Source organism: Anomaloglossus baeobatrachus, chromosome 1 (assembly GCF_048569485.1).
Source record: "Anomaloglossus baeobatrachus isolate aAnoBae1 chromosome 1, aAnoBae1.hap1, whole genome shotgun sequence".
In the NCBI taxonomy this organism is placed as follows: domain Eukaryota; kingdom Metazoa; phylum Chordata; class Amphibia; order Anura; family Aromobatidae; genus Anomaloglossus; species Anomaloglossus baeobatrachus.
In genome coordinates this window covers 869,491,526-869,516,852 of record NC_134353.1, presented here as the reverse complement: position 1 = coordinate 869,516,852, position 25,327 = coordinate 869,491,526, and the positions used below count along the sequence as shown (strand labels likewise).

Sequence of the window (25,327 nt, the reverse complement as noted above, 5' to 3'; positions counted from 1 at the left end):
GGACTGGAAAAGGGTTTGTCGCTAGGCTCCCTTAAGGGACAAGTCTCAGCGCTCTCTGTGTTTTTCCAGAAGCGCCTAGCCAGACTTCCACAGGTACGCACGTTCCTGCATGGGGTTTGTCACATCGTCCCTCCTTACAAGCGGCCGTTAGAACCCTGGGATCTGAACAGGGTGCTGACGGTTCTTCAGAAACCACCATTCGAGCCAATGAGGGATATTTCTCTCTCACGCCTTTCGCAGAAAGTGGTTTTTCTAGTAGCAGTCACTTCACTTCGGAGAGTGTCTGAGCTAGCAGCGCTGTCATGCAAATCCCCTTTCCTGGTGTTTCACCAGGACAAGGTGGTTCTGCGTCCGGTTCCGGAATTTCTCCCTAAGGTGGTATCCCCCTTTCATCTCAATCAGGATATCTCCTTACCTTCTTTTTGTCCTCATCCAGTTCACCAATGTGAAAAGGATTTGCACCTGTTAGATCTGGTGAGAGCACTCAGACTCTACATTTCTCGTACGGCGCCCCTGCGCCGCTCGGATGCACTCTTTGTCCTTGTCGCTGGCCAGCGTAAAGGGTCACAGGCTTCCAAATCAACCCTGGCTCGGTGGATCAAGGAGCCAATTATCGAAGCTTACCGTTCGGCTGGGCTTCCGGTTCCCTCAGGGCTGAAGGCCCATTCTACCAGAGCCGTGGGCGCGTCCTGGGCTTTGAGGCACCAGGCTACGGCTCAGCAGGTGTGTCAGGCGGCTACCTGGTCGAGCCTGCACACTTTCACGAAGCACTATCAGGTGCATACCTATGCTTCGGCAGATGCCAGCCTAGGTAGACGAGTCCTTCAGGCGGCGGTTGCCCACCTGTAGGAAGAGGCCGTTTTACGGCTCTCTTACGAGGTATTATTTTACCCACCCAGGGACTGCTTTTGGACGTCCCAATTGTCTGGGTCTCCCAATAGAGCGACAAAGAAGAAGGGAATTTTGTTTACTTACCGTAAATTCCTTTTCTTCTAGCTCTAATTGGGAGACCCAGCACCCGCCCCTGTTTTTTTGTGTACACATGTTGTTCATGTTGAATGGTTTCAGTTCTCCGATATTCCTTCAGATTGAAGTTACTTTAAACCAGTTTATAATTCTTTTTCCTCCTTCTTGCTTTTGCACCAAAACTGAGGAGCCCATGGGAGCACGGGGGGTGTATAGGCAGAAGGGGAGGGGCTTAACACTTTTGAGTGTAATACTTTGTGCGGCCTCCGGAGGCATAGCCTATACACCCAATTGTCTGGGTCTCCCAATTAGAGCTAGAAGAAAAGGAATTTACGGTAAGTAAACAAAATTCCCTTCTTTTCTCCATTTATTCTCCACTTTTTCTCCACTGTTTCTCCATTTTTTTCTCCATTTTTTCTCCATTTATTCTCCACTTTTTCTCCACTGTTTCTCCATTTTTTTCTCCACTTTTTCTCCACTTTTTCTCCACTTTTTCTCCACTTTTTCTCCACTTTTTCTCCACTTTTTCTCCATTTTTTTCTCCACTTTTTCTCCACATTTTCTCCACATTTTCTCCACTTTTTCTCCATTTATTCTCCACTTTTTCTCCACTTTTTCTCCACCTTTTCTCCATTTTTTTCTCCACTTTTTCTCCACTTTTTCTCCACTTTTTCTCCACTGTTTCTCCATTTTTTTCTCCACTTTTTCTCCATTTTTTTTTCTCTACTTTTTCTCCACTTTTTCTCCACTTTTTCTCCATTTTTTTTCTCCACTTTTTCTCCACTTTTTCTCCATTTTTTTCTCCACTTTTTCTCCACTTTTTCTCCATTTTTTTCTCCACTTTTTCTCCATTTTTTTCTCCACTTTTTCTCCACTTTTTCTCCATTTTTTTTCTCCACTTTTTCTCCATTTTTTTTTTCTCTACTTTTTCTCCACTTTTTCTCCACTTTTTCTCCATTTTTTTCTCCAACTTTTTCTCCACTTTTTCTCCACTTTTTCTCCACTTTTTCTCCATTTATTCTCCACTTTTTCTCCATTTTTTTCTCCACTTTTTCTCCACTTATTCTCCATTTATTCTCCACTTTTTCTCCACTGTTTCTCCATTTTTTTCTCCACTTTTTCTCCACTTTTTCTCCATTTATTCTCCACTTTTTCTCCATTTATTCTCCATTTATTCTCCATTTATTCTCCACTTTTTCTCCACTTTTTCTCCACTTTTTCTCCACTTTTTCTCCACTTTTTCTCCACTTTTTCTCCATTTTTTCTCCGTTCTTTTTCTATGGTCGGTCTACCCATTAGCTCTGCCATGCATACTGTAGCTCTACACCTACTGCACATGTTACTTTATGATTGACATCTCTTTCGTACCAGAGCTGTCTAAGCCTACTCTGACCCCATATTTGTCATTACTATATTGTCCTTGTACTGTATTATGACATTTGTATCATGTGTTTCATTTCTTGCTGTGTTGCAATTTTTTTGCTGCATGCCACTTGTACCTCTACATTGTTCGAGTTTATGTTATTGTTCTCTCACTCTTATGTGATACTGATTATTGTCATTTTTCATGATTACATGCAGATAAGTCCAATCTGACGAAGGCTCAGGCCGAAACGTCATTTGTAACTTGTTTTGGACAAAAACATATATGCTTATGAAAAAATTTTTTTCTTAATACGGACCAATAAAGAGTGATTTTGCATTACTATCCATTGTGACTTACTGACTTAGTCTGGGAGATATAGAGTGCCGAGGTTACTCACTAATTTTATCTATTATTACCTCTGAGCACCTATATACCAGTGAGCAGAGCTTCCTCTACAGTAGTTCTCCTGATTAGGCATGCCCTTACCTCATGAGCAGGGCATTGCAGCTTTGGTAGCAACCATTACGACATGGACTCTGCTGCTGTGGACCCGGGGAGAGTGAGTGCAGATTCATTGCACCCACACTCCTCACATGAAGGGTCCGCACGCCTAGAAAATGGGGGATACGTTCCCTGAGTGTCTCCCCCCCATATTCTAGACGGTCCAGAGTCGTCGTGGGACCCCTTTATTTTTTTTCTTACAATAAATTGGTGAAAGAGGAAATGTTTTGGGGACTGTTTTTTCAAATAAATTTCTTTTGTCGATTTTTTTGTTTTTGTTAGTACTGACAGTTTATGATGTTGGGTATCTAATAGACGCCATGACATCACAAACTGCTGGGCTTGATCTCAGGTGACTTTACAGCTAGTATCAACCCGATTTATTACCCCGTTTGCCACTGCACCAGGGCACGGGATGAGCTGGGGTGAAGCGCTAGGATTGGCGCATCTAGTGGATGCGCCACGTCTGGGGTGCCTGCGGCCTGCTATTTTTAGGCTGTGAAGGCCCAATAACTATGGACCTTCCCACCCTGAGAATACCAGACCACAGCTGTCCGCTTTACCTTGGCTGGTGATCCAATTTGGGGGGGACCCTACTTTTATTGTGTAATTATTAATATTTATAAAATAATTATAAAAAAGAGCCTGAGGGGACCTCCACATTGGATCCCCAACCACGGTAAAGCTGCCAGCTGTGGTTTTCAGGCTACAGCCGTCTGCTTTACCCTAGCTGGCTATCAAAAATGGGGGGACCCAACGTTATTTTTTTTTTTTTAACTATTTTTTAAATAGAAAAAATTAATGGGCTTCCCTGTATTTTGATTGCCAACCAAGGTAACGGCAGGCAGATGGGGGTGGCAACCCATAGCTGTCTGCTTTATCTGCGCTGAGAATCAAAAATACCGCGGAGCGCTACGTCATTTTTTTAAAGATTTATTTTTACAGCACTGTGATGTCCAGCAATCAAAATACAGGGAAGCCCATTTTATTTTTAGTTATTTAAATAAATAATTAAAAAAAATATATATGGGCTCCCGCTGCATTTTTTGTATTGCTAGCTAAGGGTAATCCAAGCAGCTACTGGCTGTTAACCCCCACTGCTTGGTGTTACCTTCAATGGCAATGGAAAATCCAGGGAAGCATTTTTTATTTTTTTTGCCAAAAAACTACAAAAAAAGGACGTGAGCTTCGCCATATTTTTGTATGCTAGCCAGGTATAGCAGGCAGGTGCTGGAAGAGTTGGATACAGCGCCAGAAGATGGCGCTTCTATGAAAATGCCATTTTCTGAGGCGGCTGCAGACTGCAATTCGCAGCAGTGGGGCCCAGAAAGCTCAGGCCAACCTGTGGTGCGGATTCCAATCCCCAGCTGCCTAGTTGTACCTGGCTGGACACAAAAATGGGGCGAAGCCTACGTCATTTGTTTTCTAATTATTTCATGAAATTCATGAAATAATAAAAAAAGGGCTTCCCTTTATTTTTGGTTCCCAGCCGGGTACAAATAGGCAACTGGGGGTTGGGGGCAGCCGTACCTGCCTGCTGTACCTGGCTACCATACAAAAATATGGCGAAGCCCACATAATTTTTTCAGGGGGCAAAAAACTTCTGCATACAGTCCTGGATGGAGGTAGAAAGAGGTTTTTTGCCCAGCTCACCTGTGTGATGGAAGCCAGTGATCCTGGGCTGTGCACGGAGAAGAGGTTTGGAGAGCCAGTCCATGTGCATTGAAATTGGTTGAAGGATTTCACCAGCACAAAACTCCAGGCATTTTGTTCTTTAAAATAAAACTTCCTTTATTTTCTTCTCATTAAAAAGTCCATGCTATGGTGGTCAAGCCCATGTCAGAGAGGACGCGTTTCGAACATCCAGTTCTTATTCAGTCTCTAAACCATCTAGTCACAGAACTGTTTAAAAAGGGCTGAACCCAAACATGTGATCAAATGCAAGGAGAGAGCAAGACAATTACAAAAACATTAACCCCTTGAGTTATATCACTCCATATAATGCTTAAAACACTTATATATATACAAAGTATTTTTTTAGCCAGATTAATATGCAAACATCAATTCATTTCTTTTATTTAAACCTTTCGGAAATCTTGTGCCCATTAAAAACATCCATTTTATTTCTCTCTGAAAGAGGATATCTTTCAAATTTCCACCCCTTCTAGGTAGTTGAATTTTTTCAATGGCATTGACTTTCATGCCTGTTAAATTACCTGCATGTGCGTCTCGAAAGTGTTGAGACGCTCCTGATAATTTTCTGGTGGTGGCATTATTAACATCATAAATGTGTTCAGATATCCTCTTTCTGAGAGAACGACAAGTGCTGCCTATATATTGTAACTGGCAAATATTACACGATATTAAATAAACCACATGGTCTGAACTGCAGTTTATGAGTGACATTATTTTATACGTTTTTTTATCTGTAAATGAAGAAAATTCCTTCACATTTGACATATAACCGCATAGTCCACACGATCTGTGGCCACATTTGAAAGAGCCTGTGCTGGGTAACCAATTGCCAGTGTTTTTTTCTTTTTTAGTGGAACCGCACCTATTCATATGATCACTAGGTGATAACATGGATCCCAATGTAATGTTCCTTTTTGAAACAAATTTAACTCCATTTTTTAAGATTTTGTGTAATGTGTCATCTGTAGATAAAATGGGTAAATATTTTTTAATAATTTTGATTACATCATAATAATTTTTACTGTATGTTGTTGAAAAAACAACTGACAATTCTTTCTGGGGATTATCTCTGGTTTTATTCATGTCCAAATATTGTGACCTACTCACTTTGATTGCCTTGGTTTTGGCTTTCTGGAGATTTGTCATTTTATACCCTCTTGCCAAAAACCTTTTTTCAATAGTGCTGCATTCTACCTCAAAACCATTTTGGGTGTTGCAACATCTCCTAGCACGGATATATTCACCTGTAGGGATGTTATTTATAACATGCTTTGGATGGCAACTTCCCGCATGTAATAGTGAGTTGCCTGATATGGGTTTTCTATAAAGACTACAATTAATTTCTCCATTGTCACCCTTCCCATGGAATTGTATATCCAAAAAATTAATTTTTGATACATCATGAAAAAAAGTGAAAAAAAGATTATGGGCATTATTATTAATGTATGATATGAAATCCTCAATTTTTTTGTTTGGATTTTGCCATACAATAAGTACATCATCTATAAATCTCAGATATAATGCTATATCCGAGAAAAAAGGATTGCACTGATTAAAAATATATTGTTCTTCCCACCAAAACATAAATATGCCTGCTAGAGAGGGGGAAAACCGTGCGCCCATTGAACATCCCTGTAACTGAATATATCCTTTATTTAAAAAGGTAAAATAGTTGTTTTTGAGTAAAAACTCAGTTACGTCAATCAAATAGTCCTGTAATTCAAGTGAGTAGTCAGAATTGTCAGTTGTTTTTTCAACAACATACAGTAAAAATTATTATGATGTAATCAAAATTATTAAAAAATATTTACCCATTTTATCTACAGATGACACATTACACAAAATCTTAAAAAATGGAGTTAAATTTGTTTCAAAAAGGAACATTACATTGGGATCCATGTTATCACCTAGTGATCATATGAATAGGTGCGGTTCCACTAAAAAAGAAAAAAACACTGGCAATTGGTTACCCAGCACAGGCTCTTTCAAATGTGGCCACAGATCGTGTGGACTATGCGGTTATATGTCAAATGTGAAGGAATTTTCTTCATTTACAGATAAAAAAACGTATAAAATAATGTCACTCATAAACTGCAGTTCAGACCATGTGGTTTATTTAATATCGTGTACTATTTGCCAGTTACAATATATAGGCAGCACTTGTCGTTCTCTCAGAAAGAGGATATCTGAACACATTTATGATGTTAATAATGCCACCACCAGAAAATTATCAGGAGCGTCTCAACACTTTCGAGACGCACATGCAGGTAATTTAACAGGCATGAAAGTCAATGCCATTGAAAAAATTCAACTACCTAGAAGGGGTGGAAATTTGAAAGATATCCTCTTTCAGAGAGAAATAAAATGGATGTTTTTAATGGGCACAAGATTTCCGAAAGGTTTAAATAAAAGAAATGAATTGATGTTTGCATATTAATCTGGCTAAAAAAATACTTTGTATATATATATAAGTGTTTTAAGCATTATATGGAGTGATATAACTCAAGGGGTTAATGTTTTTGTAATTGTCTTGCTCTCTCCTTGCATTTGATCACATGTTTGGGTTCAGCCCTTTTTAAACAGTTCTGTGACTAGATGGTTTAGAGACTGAATAAGAACTGGATGTTCGAAACGCGTCCTCTCTGACATGGGCTTGACCACCCTAGCATGGACTTTTTAATGATAAGAAAATAAAGGAAGTTTTATTTTAAAGAACAAAATGCCTGGAGTTTTGTGCTGGTGAAATCCTTCAACCAATTTCAGTCCTGGATGGAGTATGCTGAGCCTTGTAGTTCTGCAGCTGCTGTCTGTCTGTATGGAGAAGAGCAGACAGCAGCTGCAGAACTACAAGGCTCAGCATACTCCATCCAGGACTGTATGCAGAATTTTTTTGCCCACCAAAAAAATGACGTGGGCTTCGCCATATTTTTGTATGCTAGCCAGGTACAGCTGGCAGCCACGGGCTGCCTCCAACCCCCAGTTGCCTATTTGTACCCGGCTGGGAACCAAAAATATAGGGAAGCCCGTTTTTTTTTAATTATTTCACTTATTTCATGAAATAATTAAAAAACAAATGACGTGGGCTTCGCCCCATTTTTGTGTCCAGCCGGGTACAACTAGGCAGCTGGGGATTGGAATCCGCAGCACAGGTTAGCCCGAGGTTTGTGGGCGCCTCTACTGCGGATTTCAGTCCGCAGCCGTCCCAGAAAATGGCGCTCTCATAGAAGCGCCATCATCTGGCGCTGTATCCAACTCTTCCAACAGCCCTGGAGCCGGGTGGCTTGTTGGGTAGTCATGAGTTAATACTGGCTTTGTTTTACCAGCCAGTATTAAGCCAGAGATTCTTAATGTCAGGCACGTTTGACCCGGCCATTAAGAATCTCCAATAAAGGGTTAAAAAAAAGACACCACACAGAGAAAAAATACTTTAATAGAAATAAATACACAGACACATTAGAGACTCCATCTTTATTACCCCCTGTCAGTCCTCCACGATCCTGCTCTTCTGTCTTCTTTCTTTCTAGTGTAGTAGTAGTGACGATTGTAGTGAGGATGAGATTCACCAGCTCATCACTTGGGGCTGGGGAACCTCATCCTCACTACAATCATCACTACAATCGGGAAGCAGCGTGCAGCATTCACTCCGTGAGTGATCAGTGCTGGCTGCTAGCGGTAACAGCGGTAACGCTGACAGACGCGTTACCATAGCAACGGTGCTCTCGGAGCCGCGGTTAGCGGTGACGTCACCGCTAACTGCGTTGCTATGGCAACGGTGATCTCCGTTAATGAACGGCTGTGTCAGCCGGTCCCTAACGGAACGGGGAGTCGACCGTGTGCTAGAGCATGTCGCCGGTACACGACGATACACATATGTGCACCGTGTACCGGAGAGATGCACTCGCAGGTCCTACATGACGTGTCATAGTCATGTGACCAGTCTGTAGCCAATGAGATAATAGCCACGTGACTGGTCACATGGCTATTTTGACATCACGATAGGTCCTGCATCTCTACTGGCAGTGCAGGTCACCCGGAGGATTCAGCGATCATCGGATGGAATAGCGGCAGGAGACAGAGTGCAGAAGGGATCGCGAGGACCGGTAAGTGTTATGGCAATGTTTAATAACTGTTTGTGTACATTTATAATGCATTTTTATGTGTTTGTGATTGCCTCCCATTATAGCCTATACGTTCGAGTTCGGTTCGTCGAACGTTCGACGAACCGAACTCGAACGGGACCCCCATTCGGCGAACCGGCCTCGAGCCGAACCGGGACCGGTTCGCTCATCTCTACTTGTTAGTAAAAACATTGATTACAGAGACTATCTCAGACGACAATGCATTTGGAAATACATCTTGGAAACCAAACCATCTCTGGTGTTTGTGAGTGTTGAACGGTCACTTTAAAAAAATGTATTTTAAAAGGTTCAAAATAATGTCACTGGTCTCCCTAGAGTTTACTAAGATTCACTTGGAGGCTACCATTTTTTATAAGGGTTGTCCATTACTTTTACATCGGTGGCCTATGATTAGGATAGGTCATCAATGTCTGATTGGACGGGGTCCAACACCCTGCACAGTTACTAACCAGCAGTTCTCTGTTCCAGCAGCAGGAGCAGGCAGCTGGAAATGCCCAGATTCTGAGCTGCCCATCTTCTGATAGTGGCCGCGGCCGGGTACTGCACATCCGCCTCCTATTGATTTGAATGTGAGGTAGATGTGCAGTACCCAGCTGCAGCCACTATCAGAAGACGGAACAACTCCAGAATGGAGCATTTCGGGCCGTCTGCTACCACCAAGAACAGCTGATTGGTGGGAGTGCGGGGTGTCGGACTCCGGCCGATCAGACATTGATGTCTAAGGATAGGCCATCAATGTAAAAGTAGTTGATAACCTCTTTAATCTATTTAGCCATGGTGGTGTTTCCTGTCCGATTACTTTGTATGTGATTTTATTATTATGGTATTCAAAGACAATGTTGTGACTTATAAATCACATAACAGCAGGTCTATGCAATAACAATAATGTTTATATGTTATAAGCAAGATTTGTCACACAGACTTGTCTCATCCTATTGACTTTAGAAGATTGAAAACTGAAAATAACACCATAAGGCCATGTTCACACCGCTGTGTTTTGGTGAGTGTTTTACCTCAGTATTTGTAGCCAAAACCAGGAGTGGGTGATAAATACAGCAGTGGTGCCCGTGTTTCTATACTACTGTTCTTCTGATTGCTTCACTCCTGATTTTAGCTTACAAATACTGAGATAAAATAATGACAATATACGGTACTCAATAAGTGAAAGTGGACTTAAAGAGAATGTATAATCTGAAAATTATCTTTTAAATCAGTTTTTTGTGTTAAAGGGTTTTTTTTATATAATTTTGGCAATGCTTATTTTTTATATTACGATCTGTATTTTAAAACAATATATATAATTCAGAAATTGCACATTTTTCGACTTATGGCTAGAGATGAGTGAACCCGAGGTTTGGTGCTCGCACCAAACACAAACCTTACAAAAAAAAGAATTTGAGTTTGGGAGCTTTACATATGCAAACCACTTGTACAAACATAGCTGTGCTCGGGTACGCTGGGTGCTCAGCCCAGAGCGAGCTACATGCAGTGTCTGAATGGCTCACACTGGGGGTAACAACCACGTAATCAGATGTAGTATGCACCCCAAAAAAATAAATTAAAAAAACCCTACCACCTGCCCCAGAAGTGATCTGTTTATGGCTGGCTGTATGTGAGTGGAGACCCAAACTGCCCTATTAATGACTTCCATTGGGGTTCAGGTCAAGTCTGGGTGCCAAACCGAAATTTATCTAAAGTCCGGTAGAACCTGTCGAAGTTTCGCGGGTGCTCTCATTTCTACTTTTGGCATTTTCACGCCAGTTTGAATCAGCTCTGAAATGGGCAAAGCTGGGGACGACCAGGGCTAGAATGGGGCATGTCAACACCTTTCATACAATTCATTAAAAGTGCTGGCGTTTTGTATGCTAGAAATCCTAGTCCAGTCTCTAACCAAAGTTGCATTTCTGGCACTGCACACGGTGGCGCACACCAGTTAGAAGATGTGCCGAATTCATTAAGTGGTGTGCGCCTCTTAATGAATTTGACGCTTTGTATTTCAGCCAGACTGTCAAAGAGCGAGCGTGCGCTATGCCACCCTTATTGAATCAGCCAAGCCATTTTTTTTTAGGTAGGATCCATCAATTTTTAATTACACCAGTCATATTTAATAATAGTGTATTTTTACTCATTGTTATCATGCAATGCATAGAATGGAATAATTAAAATATCAATGGCTTGTTACAACATAAAAGTATTAATATGGGTCGGGAATTGGGATAGCTCTAGTGTGGATAGTACCGTGTCAATGAAATAGAGTTGCTGAGCTGAGGATAATCTTTTGGTCTTTGCAAAAATGAATGCATTTTATGAATATATTGCTTAAAGGGCTTGTATATGGAATTACATTTGTGTAACAAGCTAGGCTTTGTAAAAAAAATATGGTAAGTTTCCTGCCTTAAAAATGTTAAAAATGTATTTACTCGCTCTGTGCCCTTGTCATCAGACTTTCGGTTCTCTAATTTTTCCAGTCTCGGCATGAGATGGCCCATCCCTCATAAAAAAAGACAAAATGATCAGCTCACCAACAGTCTCTTGAATGTCCAAACAACCGCTGTGTTAATCCAGACAAATTGCAGGTGCACGGAGATGCGTGTCTGGCTTCCATGGGAAGTAGACAAAGAAAAGTGTTTGTCCAGCACCAATATGGATAAAACTCTCAAATTTATTGAAAAGGTACCTACGACTAAGGACTGACGCCCAAAACGCATCAGTGTTCTGTGTTTTATGATGTTTTAAAAAAATCTTCCAAGTGTGGACCTGAGACCATGGAATGGGCCAGTGTGGACCTGAGACCATGGAAAGAGCCAGTGTGGACCTGAGACTATGGAATGGGCCAGTGTGGATCTCAGACCATGGAAAGGGCTAGTGTGGACCTGAGACCATGGAAAGGGCCAGTGTGGACCTGAGACCATGGAAAGGGCCAGTGTGGACCTGAGACCATGGAAAGGGCCATGAGTCTTATGGACTTGGTGACACAGACAAAAAAGAGCCCCTTTGCGATAACAATATATGGGCCCTTCACAGTCCAATAGCTCATAATGCATAATTCCACCTATTTCGGTGGTGGAAATAGGCCCCTTACCTCTTGGGCCCCTGGGCGGTTGCACAGGTTGCACTAATGATATGTCCGCCCCTGGTCTTATGTGACTAGATATCTGACACAAGCCCTAGCTCATTCTCTGGCCTCAGAGCCACATCTGTAGAGCAGACCATGAATAATGTGGGGAGGACAGTATCTACACATTTTTAATTCCTTGGACATCCCCGTTAATACATTTCAGGTACCAAGTAGTTGATACCTTCCTTAAAGTTTGACCCTTGTAACATAGTCAGTAGATGTGATTGTGAAGTAGAAACTAGTGTTAACCTACAAAAATGAAAACTCTGCATAATAACGTCTGATTTTACGTTAATGCTGATGTTATTTTTTTCAGACAATCTGAAGAAGAAGAAGAAATCTGGATACTCCGCTACTGCCCTGAATTCTGCAAATGATATGCTCTGGGAGACTGATGGCACTGCGCAAGAGAAATTGGCTGACGTTACAAATAATACCACCAAACTATAGCCTGCCAGTCACCTGCTTATATTATTTTTTAGTTTTATAAAATGGATGCAAAATGAATGACTAAATAAATGTATTCTGTAAGTAATGGTGGCTTTGAGACATCACTAATATGTAGAGAAACTATGTAAAAAATAAAATGAAAGTGATTAGAGCAAAACGAAAACAACAAATTTCCCTTCAAGACTGCAACAAACCAATAGAAGACAAAAGTTGGCCAACTGATTCTACTGCTCAATCTTTGGTAAAATATAATGAAACCTAATTTTTCTTAGTCATTCCAACTTCCATCTACCTGTATTTATAAAGACTCAGGTATAGAAAGCCTCCCCGCAGACATATCCATAGGGAAAGTAGAGATGGTATTGCACCCTGCCTTGGTCCTTGAGGAGACCCTTTAGATACATAAGATACCAGTATTATGATTGGTACATGCACAGTAGGTTGGGAGCTCAATACCAGGTTTTATCTTGGGACCCAATGGCTATAAGTTGTACCTCTGAGATCGATGAGGCAATGAATTGGAAACAGAAAGTAGCGCTAATAGGGTCTTATCTGACGATAGTGGATAACGTGGAGAGACAAAAGAAGGCTCGCCTGGTGTAGCTGTGAAAGCCACAACTACTGAGACGGCATAGACGACTGCTGCAGCATCCCTGGGTATAGTAGTATTCCTTAAAGAAACAAAGACGGGATTTCACTGCGCGACTGGGACAAGAAGATAAGATGGTGATTTTTATTGCCGACGCGTTTCTGAGTGCAATTTCTCCTTCTTCAGGACAAATACATGTGATTTTTTTTTTAGTCCTGAAGAAGGAGAAATTGCTTGACAGAAACATGTCGACAATAAAGAGCACCATTTCCCATACTGCAGATGCATCAGAGCACAGGCTAATTTCATACTGCATTGCTGTGAAGAACCTCCCATAATTTCCTGCTACAGCTATAGCGTCTAATGGATTAGTAGTACCTGGACCATCACAGATCAGCAGTTACTGGTGGAGCACGTTTTTAGCAGGATCTCTCTCTTTCTTGCCAGTAAAGTATAAGCTGTTATAGTTAATTGGAACTTCTCTTGTGCATGCATAGTGTAAGTTCTTAGGGTCAGCAAGGTCCTATCACTCTCTCTCCTGTAGAGTGCAAGGCCTTTTGATCAGTCATTTCCACTCTTCCTCTCTTCTATAAGGTAAAGTGTAAGCTAGCTCTTATGGTCAGCGGGGTCCTCTCTCTCTCTTCTGTAAAGTGTAAGTTCTTATGGCCAGCAACGTCTTCTCTTGTTTTCATGTAGTGTGCAAGCCTTTATGATTGGTGGTGTCCCTTCGCCCTCTTTCTCTCTTACGTAGTGTGGAAGTTCTTATGACCAGTGGTGTCCATTCACCCTCTTTCTCTTATGTAGTGTGGAAGCTCTTATGATCAGTGGTGCCCCATCGCCCTCTTTCTTTCTTATGTAGTGTGGAAGCTCTTATGATCAGTGGTGCCCCCTCGTCCACGTTCTCTCTTATGTAGTGTGGAAGCTCTTATGATCAGTGGTGCCCCCTCGTCCACGTTCTCTCTTATGTAGTGTGGAAGCTCTTATGATCAGTGGAGCCCCCTCACCCATGTTCTCCCTTATGAAGTGTGGAAGTGTGGCGCCCTGGACAAGTCAGGACGTCACAGGTACTGCAACAACACACCCCACACCCCGGTTAGGCACATCAGCCGCACACACAAATCCTTGTTGCCTCCCTCCAGGGGCTGATGTCCACACCAGGTGGGGTGGAGCCAGGCGGTTGGCCCCACCCACTGAGGAGTTCACAGTCCTGGAGGCGGGAAAGGAAGGCAGTTGAGGAGAGTTCAGTTAGTTAGAGCGAAGTGGAAGGAGTAAAGTGGTAGTAGAGGAGCAATCTGACCGTGTCCGGGTACGTGGCCCGGGCACATACAGCAAGGTTGGCAGACGGTGGTGGCCGTCTGCAGGAGGGGCCGATCGACGCGGAACCGTAGGACCGGGAACGGGCGGTGGCCCGCTGGTACCGAACCGGGGAGCGAAGTGAAGCCAGCACCATCCGGCAGGGCCTACGGACCCCGACCAGGCTTCGAGTCGCCGTAAAACCGGTCAAATCCGTTAGCGACGGGAACCTCCGGGGTTTCCCAGCAGCAAAGACCCGATTGAAGGCAACCGCTCAACAGTGAAGGGAAATACAGTCACCGCCAAGGCTACAATTCCCAGGGCCCGAGCCTGCGGGCAAAAGGGGCTACCTTGGCATCTATCCACGCTGGGGAGCGGGTTACCGGTGGGAAGCCATCGGGGCCGAAAACACACTACAGGTGCAGGGAAAGGCAGTCACTGCCAACCTACCGGGAATGACCACCGCAGCTGGCTGCGGGACCCATCCATCCAGCCGTTTGTTTTACCAGAGACTCCGTATACGTTATTGGCTGAGTGAGTACCACCGTGTCGTCTGGCACCGCGCTGCCCCCGCGACCCTGCACCTCACCAAACCTTGCCATCCACTCTCCAGTTACCCTCACCGGGCCCCGGGACCACCAAAACCCCCCTACCCACGGAGGAGAGAGAAACATCTCGGCTGCTCCCTGTCATCACTCCCGGGATCCCCGTCCAGAGCAGCGGTGGTGTCCCAACCTCACCACAAACCATGGGTGGCGTCATGAACCGACTTCTCAAACCCCAAAAACTATCCCCTTTTCACTCACGGGCGAGGAGTGCCGCTCGAGTCCCCGGATCCGGCCCACTGCTCGAGCCACCGAGCAGCAGCAGCAGCAGAGCTGGACCCGAGCGTTAGCGAGAGCGCAGCGGCGGCGGCCTCCTCCCCGCCCGCGACAACTTGGCGTCACGAACAGGATCTTACCGTTCTACCCCCTGGTAGAAGAGCGCCTTGTGTCCCGCCGGAGGTGTGCGGCCGAAAAATTTCAGAATACGCCATCATGGGCGCAAAAAGTTCCCCGCTCGAGCGTCTTCCCGAGCAGTGGAGGCGCGAAAGCCGAAGCTCCACCCCTGAAGAGGAGGTGCTGAGAAGAAACCAAGGGATGCGGATGGCGTCCGGCCGCATGTAGACCGCGGCTATAAAAGCAGGGACGCCAGGACTCTGCGGCCATCTTTGGTTCCTGGAAGAGGCCGCTGCAACGATGCATAGTCCGTCCGGCAATACCGTAGTCCACGCGCCCGCACCTGCTACCGCGGCGTGCGTGGAAGTCCGGACCGTCCAGTTGAGCAGCCGCCTGCAGGTCCGAATGCAGCTCCTCCTGGAGGAGTGGGAGGCTGACATGGCGGACATGGTGGCGGCTATACGGAGACGCGAGGTGGAGGAAGAGTTGGAGAGGCGGGTAAGCGACCCACGCCCCTGTAGTCCGAAGGGATCGGCCGCTGAGGCTGAGGGACCCGGCCTGCGCCTGCTCGCCCTGCTGCCTCCCCCGCTACCCGTGTTAGTTGCTGCCGCCCTGCCACTAGGCTCGCTACCCGCCCAACCGGTAGCGGTACCCTGCCCGTCTGCCCAAGCGGACGGATCTGCAGCCGAAGCCCACAACCGTCCTGAACCGCTTCCCTGGAAGCTGCCGAAGACCGAGCCCGTCAGCGGAGATGTACCGGAGGCACATGCAGTGACCGTACCTGGTCCCGTACCGACTCCGGCAGCCCGTCCCGTGCAGGAGGAGGCGGAGGTCAAGCGGAAGAGGAACCCTGTCCCCATCCCCCACGCCTCGACTGAGGCCGCGCCGGGTCGTTGCTGCGAGGCAGCACCACAGGCCATGACACCGCGGGATCTTCCACAGAGGGCGCCAGTGGTGGGCAGCGTGGTGGAAGTCTCGCGGGGCCCGACCCGCGCGCAGGGGCAAGCAGTAGCCCCTTACTGGGACAGGGAACCGACCCCGCTGGGCCAAGAAATTGCGGAGAGAGAGAGGCGGAAGGCTGCAGGACTCCTCGGTGGGCGTCTTCCAACCGCCTGATTCTGACCCCTGGTGTGTCTCTCAAGCCCTGAGGGGGGTGACTAGGGTTTTGTGGTTGGCTGTGTGTTACCTGTGAGGGAAAGGTGTAATGCGGGGCCCTATTTGTGACTACCTGGCCCGGCCAGGGCGTCAGACATAGTGCTGTTACTATCTCTGCACCTTGATTGACAGCAAGCTCTGCACATACAGTGGGTACGGAAAGAATTCGGACCCCTTTAAATTTTTCACTCTGTTTCATTGCAGCCATTTGGTAAAATCAAAAAAAGTTCATTTTTTTTTCTCATTAATGTACACTCTGCACCCCATCTTGACAGAAAAAAAACAGAAATGTAGATATTTTTGCAAATTTATTAAACAAGAAAAACTGAAATATCAAATGGTCATAAGTATTCAGACCCTTTGCTCAGACACTCATATTTAAGTCACATGCTGTCCATTTCCTTGTGATCCTCCTTGAGATGGTTCTACTCCTTCATTGGAGTCCAGCTGTGTTTAATTAAACTGATAGGACTTGATTTGGAAAGGCACACACCTGTCTATATAAGACCTCACAGCTCACAGTGCATGTCACACCAAATGAGAATCATGAGGTCAAGGAACTGCCCAAGGAGCTCAGAGACAGAATTGTGGCAAGGCACAGATCTGGCCAAGGTTAGAAAAGAATTTCTACAGTACTCAAGGTTCCTAAGAGCTCAGTGGCCTCCATAATCCTTAAATGGAAGAAGTTTGGGACCACCAGAACTCTTCCTAGACCTGGCCATGCAGCCAAACTGAGCAATCATGGAAGAAGAGCCTTAGTGAGAGAGGTAAAGAAGAACCGCAAGATCATTGGCTGAGGTCCAGAGATGCAGTATGGAGATTGGAGAAAGTTCCACAAAGTCAACTATCATTGCAGTCTTCCACCAGTCAGGCCTTTATGGCAGAGTGGCCCAACAGAAGCCTCTCCTCAGTGCAAGACATACAGTTAGGTCCAGAAATATTTGGACAGTGACACAATTTTCGCGAGTTGGGCTCTGCATGCCACCACATCGGATTTGAAATGAAATCTCTACAACAGAATTCAAGTGCAGATTGTAACGTTTAATTTGAAGGTTTGAACAAAAATATCTGATAGAAATTGTAGGAATTGTACACATTTCTTTACAAACACTCCACATTTTAGGAGGTCAAAAGTAATTGGACAAATAAACCAAACCCAAACAAAATATTTTTATTTTCAATATTTTGTTGCGAATCCTTTGGAGGCAATCACTGCCTTAAGTCTGAAACCCATGGACATCACCAAACGCTGGGTTTCCTCCTTCTTAATGCTTTGCCAGGCCTTTACAGCCGCAGCCTTCAGGTCTTGCTTGTTTGTGGGTCTTTCCGTCTTAAGTCTGGATTTGAGCAAGTGAAATGCATGCTCAATTGGGTTAAGATCTGGTGATTGACTTGGCCATGCCATCACGTTGCCTCCACCATGTTTTACAGAGGATGTGGTGTGCCTTGGATCATGTGCCGTTCCCTTTCTTCTCCAAACTTTTTTCTTCCCATCATTCTGGTACAGGTTGATCTTGGTCTCATCAGTCCATAGAATACTTTTCCAGAACTGAGCTGGCTTCATGAGGTGTTTTTCAGCAAATTTAACTCTGGCCAGTCTATTTTTGGAATTGATGAATGGTTTGCATCTAGATGTGAACCCTTTGTATTTACTTTCATGGAGTCTTCTCTTTACTGTTGACTTAGAGACAGATACACCTACTTCACTGAGAGTGCTCTGGACTTCAGTTGATGTTGTGAACGGGTTCTTCTTCACCAAAGAAAGTATGCGGCGATCATCCACCACTGTTGTCATCCGTGGACGCCCAGGCCTTTTTGAGTTCCCAAGCTCACCAGTCAATTCCTTTTTTCTCAGAATGTACCCGACTGTTGATTTTGCTACTCCAAGCATGTCTGCTATCTCTCTGATGGATTTTTTCTTTTTTTTCAGCCTCAGGATGTTCTGCTTCACCTCAATTGAGAGTTCCTTAGACCGCATGTTGTCTGGTCACAGCAACAGCTTCCAAATGCAAAACCACACACCTGTAATCAACCCCAGACCTTTTAACTACTTCATTGATTACAGGTTAACGAGGGAGACGCCTTCAGAGTTAATTGCAGCCCTTAGAGTCCCTTGTCCAATTACTTTTGGTCCCTTGAAAAAGAGGAGGCTATGCATTACAGAGCTATGATTCCTAAACCCTTTCTCCGATTTGGATGTGAAAACTCTCATATTGCACCTGGGAGTGTGCACTTTCAGCCCATATTATATATATATATATAATTGCATTTCTGAACATGTTTTTGTAAACAGCTAAAATAACAAAACTTGTGTCACTGTCCAAATATTTCTGGACCTAACTGTATGAAAGCCCACATAGAGTTTGGAAAAAAACACATGACGGACTCCCAGACTATGAGAAATAAGATTCTCTGGTCTGATGAGACAAAGATAGAACTTTTTGGTGATAATTCTAAGTAATATTGACTCACCCTAGAGCTATGGGGTACTCGGTCCTGGGCGGTGTACTACTGGGATGTGTCACTGGGTGGCCGTTGCCCGATTCCGTGACCCTGGGGGTCGCTTTAAAGGGGTTATGTACAGGGGAATGTTTAATAAAATTTATTTCTTGACGCCACTTGCGGGTTGTGGTTATAGAGATAGAACCGCTGCTGCACAGTCTCTCTGCTGGGGCTGATGTTGACGGCAGCCTGGATGTTGGGCCCTCTGCAAGTAGGGCTGGGGCCCCGTGGGGTAGGTATGGAGTTAGGCGTGGAAAGAAGGTAGGCCACACAAGGGATTGCAGTGTAACTGGTTCTCTTTACTCACAGTGGCTGGTAACTGGTACCCGGAGTAAGGCTGGTGTTCATCTCTGGTTCCCTTAGTCCCAGTGCCAGGTTGATGACTGGTGACTTCTTTCCCCTGCGCCTCTCTCAAGTTGGTGGGTCCCCGTGTCTTAGAGCGTCTAGACCTCCTGTTTGTCTCTCAGTCTCTGGTCCGTACGGCGGGCAGTGTGAACCCTGTAGGGTTGGTGTTCTGTTCCGGTCCCTGTTCTCCCGTTACTGCTAATGCCCTCGGACTTTTAAGGTCAGTGAGGTCCTGGATGGTCTCCTCATTGTGCAGATTTTATCAGGTCTGCCTGGAGCGTTTGCGTGACCTAGGGCTCTGTACTCTGTTGGTGCTATGGCTCCGGGAGTGCTGTATCGTACACCAGCGGCAACCACACGCCTGGGCCCTCAGTTCACCGTCCATTGGGTCCACTCTAGTCTGTCCCCAGTCTGTGGATGGGGAAAAACTGGGATTGTAATGTGTTTTGCTGTTACCGGTACTGGTCTTCCAGATCCCTGGTTGTAGGCCCTGCTTCTTTGACAGGATGCAGTACCTTGTAGTGCCGTGATGGCTTCAGGGGCGTTACAGTATGAGTGGAGAAAACCAGGCACTGCTCATCATCTGCCCAATACAATCCCAACAGTGAAACATGGTGGTGGCAGCATCATGCTATGGGGGTGTTTTTCAGCTGCAGGGACAGGACGACTGGTTGCAATTGAAGGAAAGATTAATGCGGCCAAGTACAGAGATATCCTGGAAGAAAACCTCTGTCAGAGTACTCTGGACCTCAGACGTAGCCAAATATTCACCTTCCAACAAGACAATGACCCTAAGCACACAGCTAAAATAAAAAAGGAATGGCTTTAGAACAACTCTGTGAGCATTCTTAATTGGCCAAGCCAGATCCCTGACCTAAACCCAATTGAGCATCTCTGGAGACCTGAAAATGTCTGTCCACCAATGTTCACCATCCATCCAACCTGACAGAACTGGAGATGATCTGCAAGGAAGAATGGCAGAGGAGGATCCCCAAATCCAGGTGTGAAAAACTTGTTGCATCATTCCCAAAAAGACTCATGGCTGTACTAGCTGAAAAGGAGGGTGCTTCTACTCAATACTGAGCAAAGGGTCTGAATACTTAGGACTATGTGATATTTCAGTTTTTCTTGTTTAATAAATTAGCAAAAATGTCTACATTTGTGTTTTGTTTTCTGTCAGGATGGGTTGCAGGGTTTACATTAATGACAAAAAAATGAACCTTTTTGGAATTTACCAAATGGCTGCAATGAAACAAAGAGTGAAAAATTTAAAAGGGTCTGAATACTTTCCGTACCCACTGTATATACTGTCAATGAAGGTGCAAGTCGAGTTATATTAGTGCACTTGCTACTTAGAAAGCAGTGATCTTTACAACCCCCTGTACTGCCCTAATAACTGGAAGTGAGCACTCTTTACATACAGATTATCATTATATCCTCAGGTAAATAAAGCTTTTGGAAGTGACAGGTTCCCTTTAAAAGAAACTATACTTTCAAGTAACTTTTCAGCATAAGTTCTCCTGGTATTAGGAATTACATTTTTTCTGGCCATTATATGACTTGTACTTGCATTATTGGTGCATTTTCACCAGTTTTCCCCTCTCTAATTTGCAATTAACTCCAAACCAATGGCTGGAGATTACCGGCTATGATGTTTCCCATACACAGTAGCACAGAGAGATGGTTTCCTGCCTTTCTCTTTTCCCCACACCTCTGTGGGGATGGCAGGGGGCCGTAGTCGTGGGCAATGACGAACCCCTGCTTCCAGGAAGTACTTCTTGTCTTGGCTGCACCCCGACCACCGTCACTGTGCAATAAGGATGAGTAAAAAGCTGTGGAGAAGAAGCGCAATAGGGTTTTACAGAGTAGAGACAGGGAGCAGTAATTCTCACCAAGTGAAGTTGTGAAAGTCACAACTACTATGCAGGCATGGAAAGTTTTGATCAAGGCAGCAGCAACCCAGACTACAGATAACAGAGAACAATAGAGGAAAATAGGGTTTTTTTGAGCCGCGCCAATGATCACTTCTCAGGTATTCAGATTAATGGATCTTTATTTTGCACAGGTCTACGCGTTTCTGGAGTCTCAGCTCCCTTCCTCAGGACCATCAGGCATAAGAACACTCTTATGCCTGATGGTCCTGAGGAAGGGAGCTGAGACTCCAGAAACGCGTAGACCTGTGCAAAATAAAGATCCATTAATCTGAATACCTGAGAAGTGATCATTGGCGCAGCTCAAAAAACCCCTATTTTCCTCCATTGTTCTCTGTTACCGTGCAATAAGGGACACCATAACCTAACTTCTTGGAGGTAAATTCAGACACGGAGTTAAGTATAACGCTCAAGACTTCTTTAGTGAGGAACTCACACAGATTCTGTGGAACACATTCACTGCGGGAACATAGCTTCAGCTTTAGGCTGCTTTCACACATCCGGTTTTTGCTGAGCGGCATAATTCGGCGCTTTGCATTAAAAACGCAACCGTTTTTTTTTGCCGCTGGTTGCATTTTTTCCACATAGACTTGCATTAGCGCCGTATTGTGCCGCATGGCCTTGCGTTGCGTCCGTTTTTGCCGGATGCGGCATATTTAGCCCATGCGGTGGCCAGATGGAACGTTGCCTGGCATGTTTTTTTGTGCAGCAAAAAAAACGCGATGAGGCGCGATTTACAATGCAAGCCTATGGACGATGGATGCGGCGTCCTGCGGCAGAAACCGCATCTGGCCGTCGGATGCGGTTTTTTGAACTGCGCATGCTCAGTATCAAGCCGCATCCGTCAAAAAACGGACGGGCTGCATGGAAAAATTTATGCAACGGATCCGTTTTTTTCGCTGCATCCGTTGCATAGGTTTTTGAGCCGGATTGTGCCTGATGCAAAAAAACTGATGTGTGAAAGCAGCCTTACAGGCTTGTTACAGTTTAGTTTCTTTTCTCGTTTTGCTGCACACCGCTCCCTCCTGTACATCACTCCAGCTACTCTAGGAATGTCTTCCTCCCCCAGTAACATCACAGTGGCGGACAATGAATTCATAGAGTCCCACATGGCTCTAACCACGTCCCCTCCCACAGAGATTTGTTTCACCATCGGACAGAGTTCCTTCACCATTGTCCCCATGCCGACCCGTTCTCCCAGGTCTATGTTACCTCTTGCCGGGATCGGTCCTATTGGATCAGTCGCTTCCCAGAAATCCCATTATAGCCACTACTTCTGGAGACGGGCAGTGCTCTACTCTGACCCCGGCTACTGAAGAGTTCCTGTGACGCCCTGGACCCCAGGGGTCACAGGTCATTACACACACACACCTCCTTCCCTGGACAGGTCACACCAGTAAAACTTGAAATCCTTGTTGCCACCCTCCAGGGCTGATGTTCACACTAGGTGGGGCGGAGCCAGGCAGTTGGCCCCGTTCACTGAGGAGTACACAGGCTGGAGGCGGGAAAAACACACAGTTAGTTGGAAGGAGAGTCCCATTGTGGGCAGTAGTAAAGAGGAGCGAAAACTGTTGGTGTCTGAGTTGGAACCCGAGCATGTACAGCAAGGTCGGCAGATGGTGGTGGCCATCTGCAGGAGTTGGCAAAGGTCAGCGGGGTCGGGTGGTGGCCTGCCGGTACCAAACCGGGGAGCCGATTGGAGCCAAGCACCAGGCAGGGTACTCAGACCCCGACTAGGCTTAAAGCCAACCTCTAGCCAAATTCACTGATTGCGGTCTGGATCTCAGGGGTTCATTCCCAACCAAGTCCCGATTGAAGGCAACAGCCCAACCAGTACGGATAAACGCAACTGCCAAGGGCCAGAGATCAAAGGGCCAGCGTCTGCGGGCAAAGGGGCTCCTCCGGCACAAATACGTCGGGGAGCGGACTACCGGTGCCAAGGCATTGGAGTCAACATTCAAACACAGGTGCAGGGAAACGACAGTCACCATCAACCCATCCAGGGAAACACTGCAACCAGCTGCGGGCCCCGTCCATCCAGCCGTTTGGTTTACCAGAGACTCTGTCCGTCTGTATCTGAGTGAGTACACCAGTGCCATCCGGCACCACGCCGCGCTGCACTGCAACCCCGCACCCTGCGAGCCCCCATCCTACGGGAATCCAACCAGCCACCGGGCCCCGGGACCAACAGCCCCTACCCACGGAAGGGTCAACACCTAGCTGCTCCCCGCCATCGCTCCTGGGAACCCCGTCACCAGCAGCGGTGGTGCCCACCATCACCACAACCCGTGGGTAGCGTCACGAACTCTATCCATCCCAAAAACCAATCCCAAATCCCCTTTTCACTTGTGGGCGAGGAGCGCTGCTCGAGCCCCGGGTCCGGCCCCGCTCGAGCCACCGGATCCGAGCACGATCTCCCCGAGCAGCCCCCGCGACGAGGAATCCGGCCCCCGCCCTCGACATTTCTTTCCCACTTGCTCTGTACTTCCTGGGGTGACCCTGAGGGTCTGGCCAATTCACACTGAATTTCCGCTTGCTATACCTCCCACAGGTACAGCTTCTGCACTCTACTCACTCGTGTCCCTATCTGACTAAGGCTATGGTCACATACTGCATCTTTTCTTAACCACAAAGATGAAGAGTTTTATGTTCAATCTATTTTTATTGAAAGTATAAAACAGAATAACAAAAAATCAAAGCAATATCATTTGTATAGCAATGAGACCAAATATTGCACAGAGGTCAAATCGACTTATCATTAGAGATGAGCGAACTGGTCCCGGTTCGGCTCGAGGCCGGTTCGCCGAACGGGGGTCCCGTTCGAGTTCGGTTCGTCGAACGTTCGACGAACCGAACTCGAACGTATAGGCTATAATGGGAGGCAATCACAAACACATAAAAATGCATTATAAATGTACACAAACAGTTAATAAACATTGCCATAACACTTACCGGTCCTCGCGATCCCTTCTGCACTCTGTCTCCTGCCGCTATTCCATCCGATGATCGCTGAATCCTCCCGGTGACCTGCACTGCCAGCAGAGATGCAGAACCTATTGTGACGTCAAAATAGCCATGTGACCAGTCACGTGGCTATTATCTCATTGGCTACAGACTGGTCACATGACTATGACACGTCATGTAGGACCTGCGAGTGCATCTCTCCGGTACACGGTGCACATATGTGTATCGCCGTGTACCGGCAACATGCTCTAGCACACGGTCGACTCCCCGTTCCGTTAGGGACCGGCTGACACAGCCGGTCATTAACGGAGATCACCGTTGCCATAGCAACGCAGTTAGCGGTGACGTCACCGCTAACCGCGGCTCCGAGAGCACCGTTGCTATGGTAACGCGTCTGTCAGCGTTATCGCTAGCAGCCAGCACTGATCACTCACGGAGTGAAGGCTGCACGCTGCTTCCCGATTGTAGTGATGATTGTAGGATTGGAGGTTCCCCAGCCCCAAGTGATGAGCTGGTGAACCTCATCCTTCCTCACTACAATCGTCACTACTACTACACTAGTGAGGATTGTAGTGAGGATGGAGGTTCCCCAGCCCCAAGTGATGAGCTGGTGAACCTCATCCTTCCTCACTACAATCGTCACTACTACTACACTAGTGAGGATTGTAGTGAGGATGGAGGTTCCCCAGCCCCAAGTGATGAGCTGGTGAATCTCATCCTTCCTCACTACAATCGTCACTACTACTACACTAGAAAGAAAGAAGACAGAAGAGCAGGATCGTGGAGGGCTGACAGGGGGTAATAAAGATGGAGTCTCTAATGTGTCTTTGTATTTATTTCTATTAAAGTATTTTTTCTCTGTGTGGTGTCTTTTTTTTAACCCTTTATTGGAGATTCTTAATGGCCGGGTCAAACGTGCCTGACATTAAGAATCTCTGGCTTAATACTGGCTAGTAAAACAAAGCCAGTATTAACTCATGATTACCCAACAAGCCACCCGGCTCCAGGGCTGTTGGAAGAGTTGGATACAGCGCCAGATGATGGCGCTTCTATGAGAGCGCCATTTTCTGGGACGGCTGCGGACTGCAATTCGCAGCAGAGGCGCCCACAAACCTCGGGCTAACCTGTGCTGCTGATTCCAATCCCCAGCTGCCTAGTTGTACCCGGCTGGACACAAAAATGGGGCGAAGCCCACGTCATTTGTTTTTTAATTATTTCATGAAATAAGTGAAATAATTAAAAAAAAAACGGGCTTCCCTATATTTTTGGTTCCCAGCCGGGTACAAATAGGCAACTGGGGGTTGGAGGCAGCCCGTGGCTGCCAGCTGTACCTGGCTAGCATACAAAAATATGGCGAAGCCCACGTCATTTTTTT

General features: G+C 45.8%; 1 protein-coding gene across 1 annotated transcript in view; it reads left to right on the top strand.

Moving 5' to 3' along the window:
• SHISAL2B (shisa like 2B) overlaps positions 1-12,320 on the top strand; it is a 156,367-nt gene extending 144,047 nt beyond the window's left edge. The window contains exon 3 of the mRNA XM_075342536.1: positions 12,102-12,320. Coding sequence (XP_075198651.1) covers positions 12,102-12,235 — 134 coding nt within the window. The 3' untranslated portion in view covers positions 12,236-12,320. The remainder of the gene's footprint in view (positions 1-12,101) is intronic.
• Positions 12,321-25,327: the final 13,007 nt, after the last annotated feature.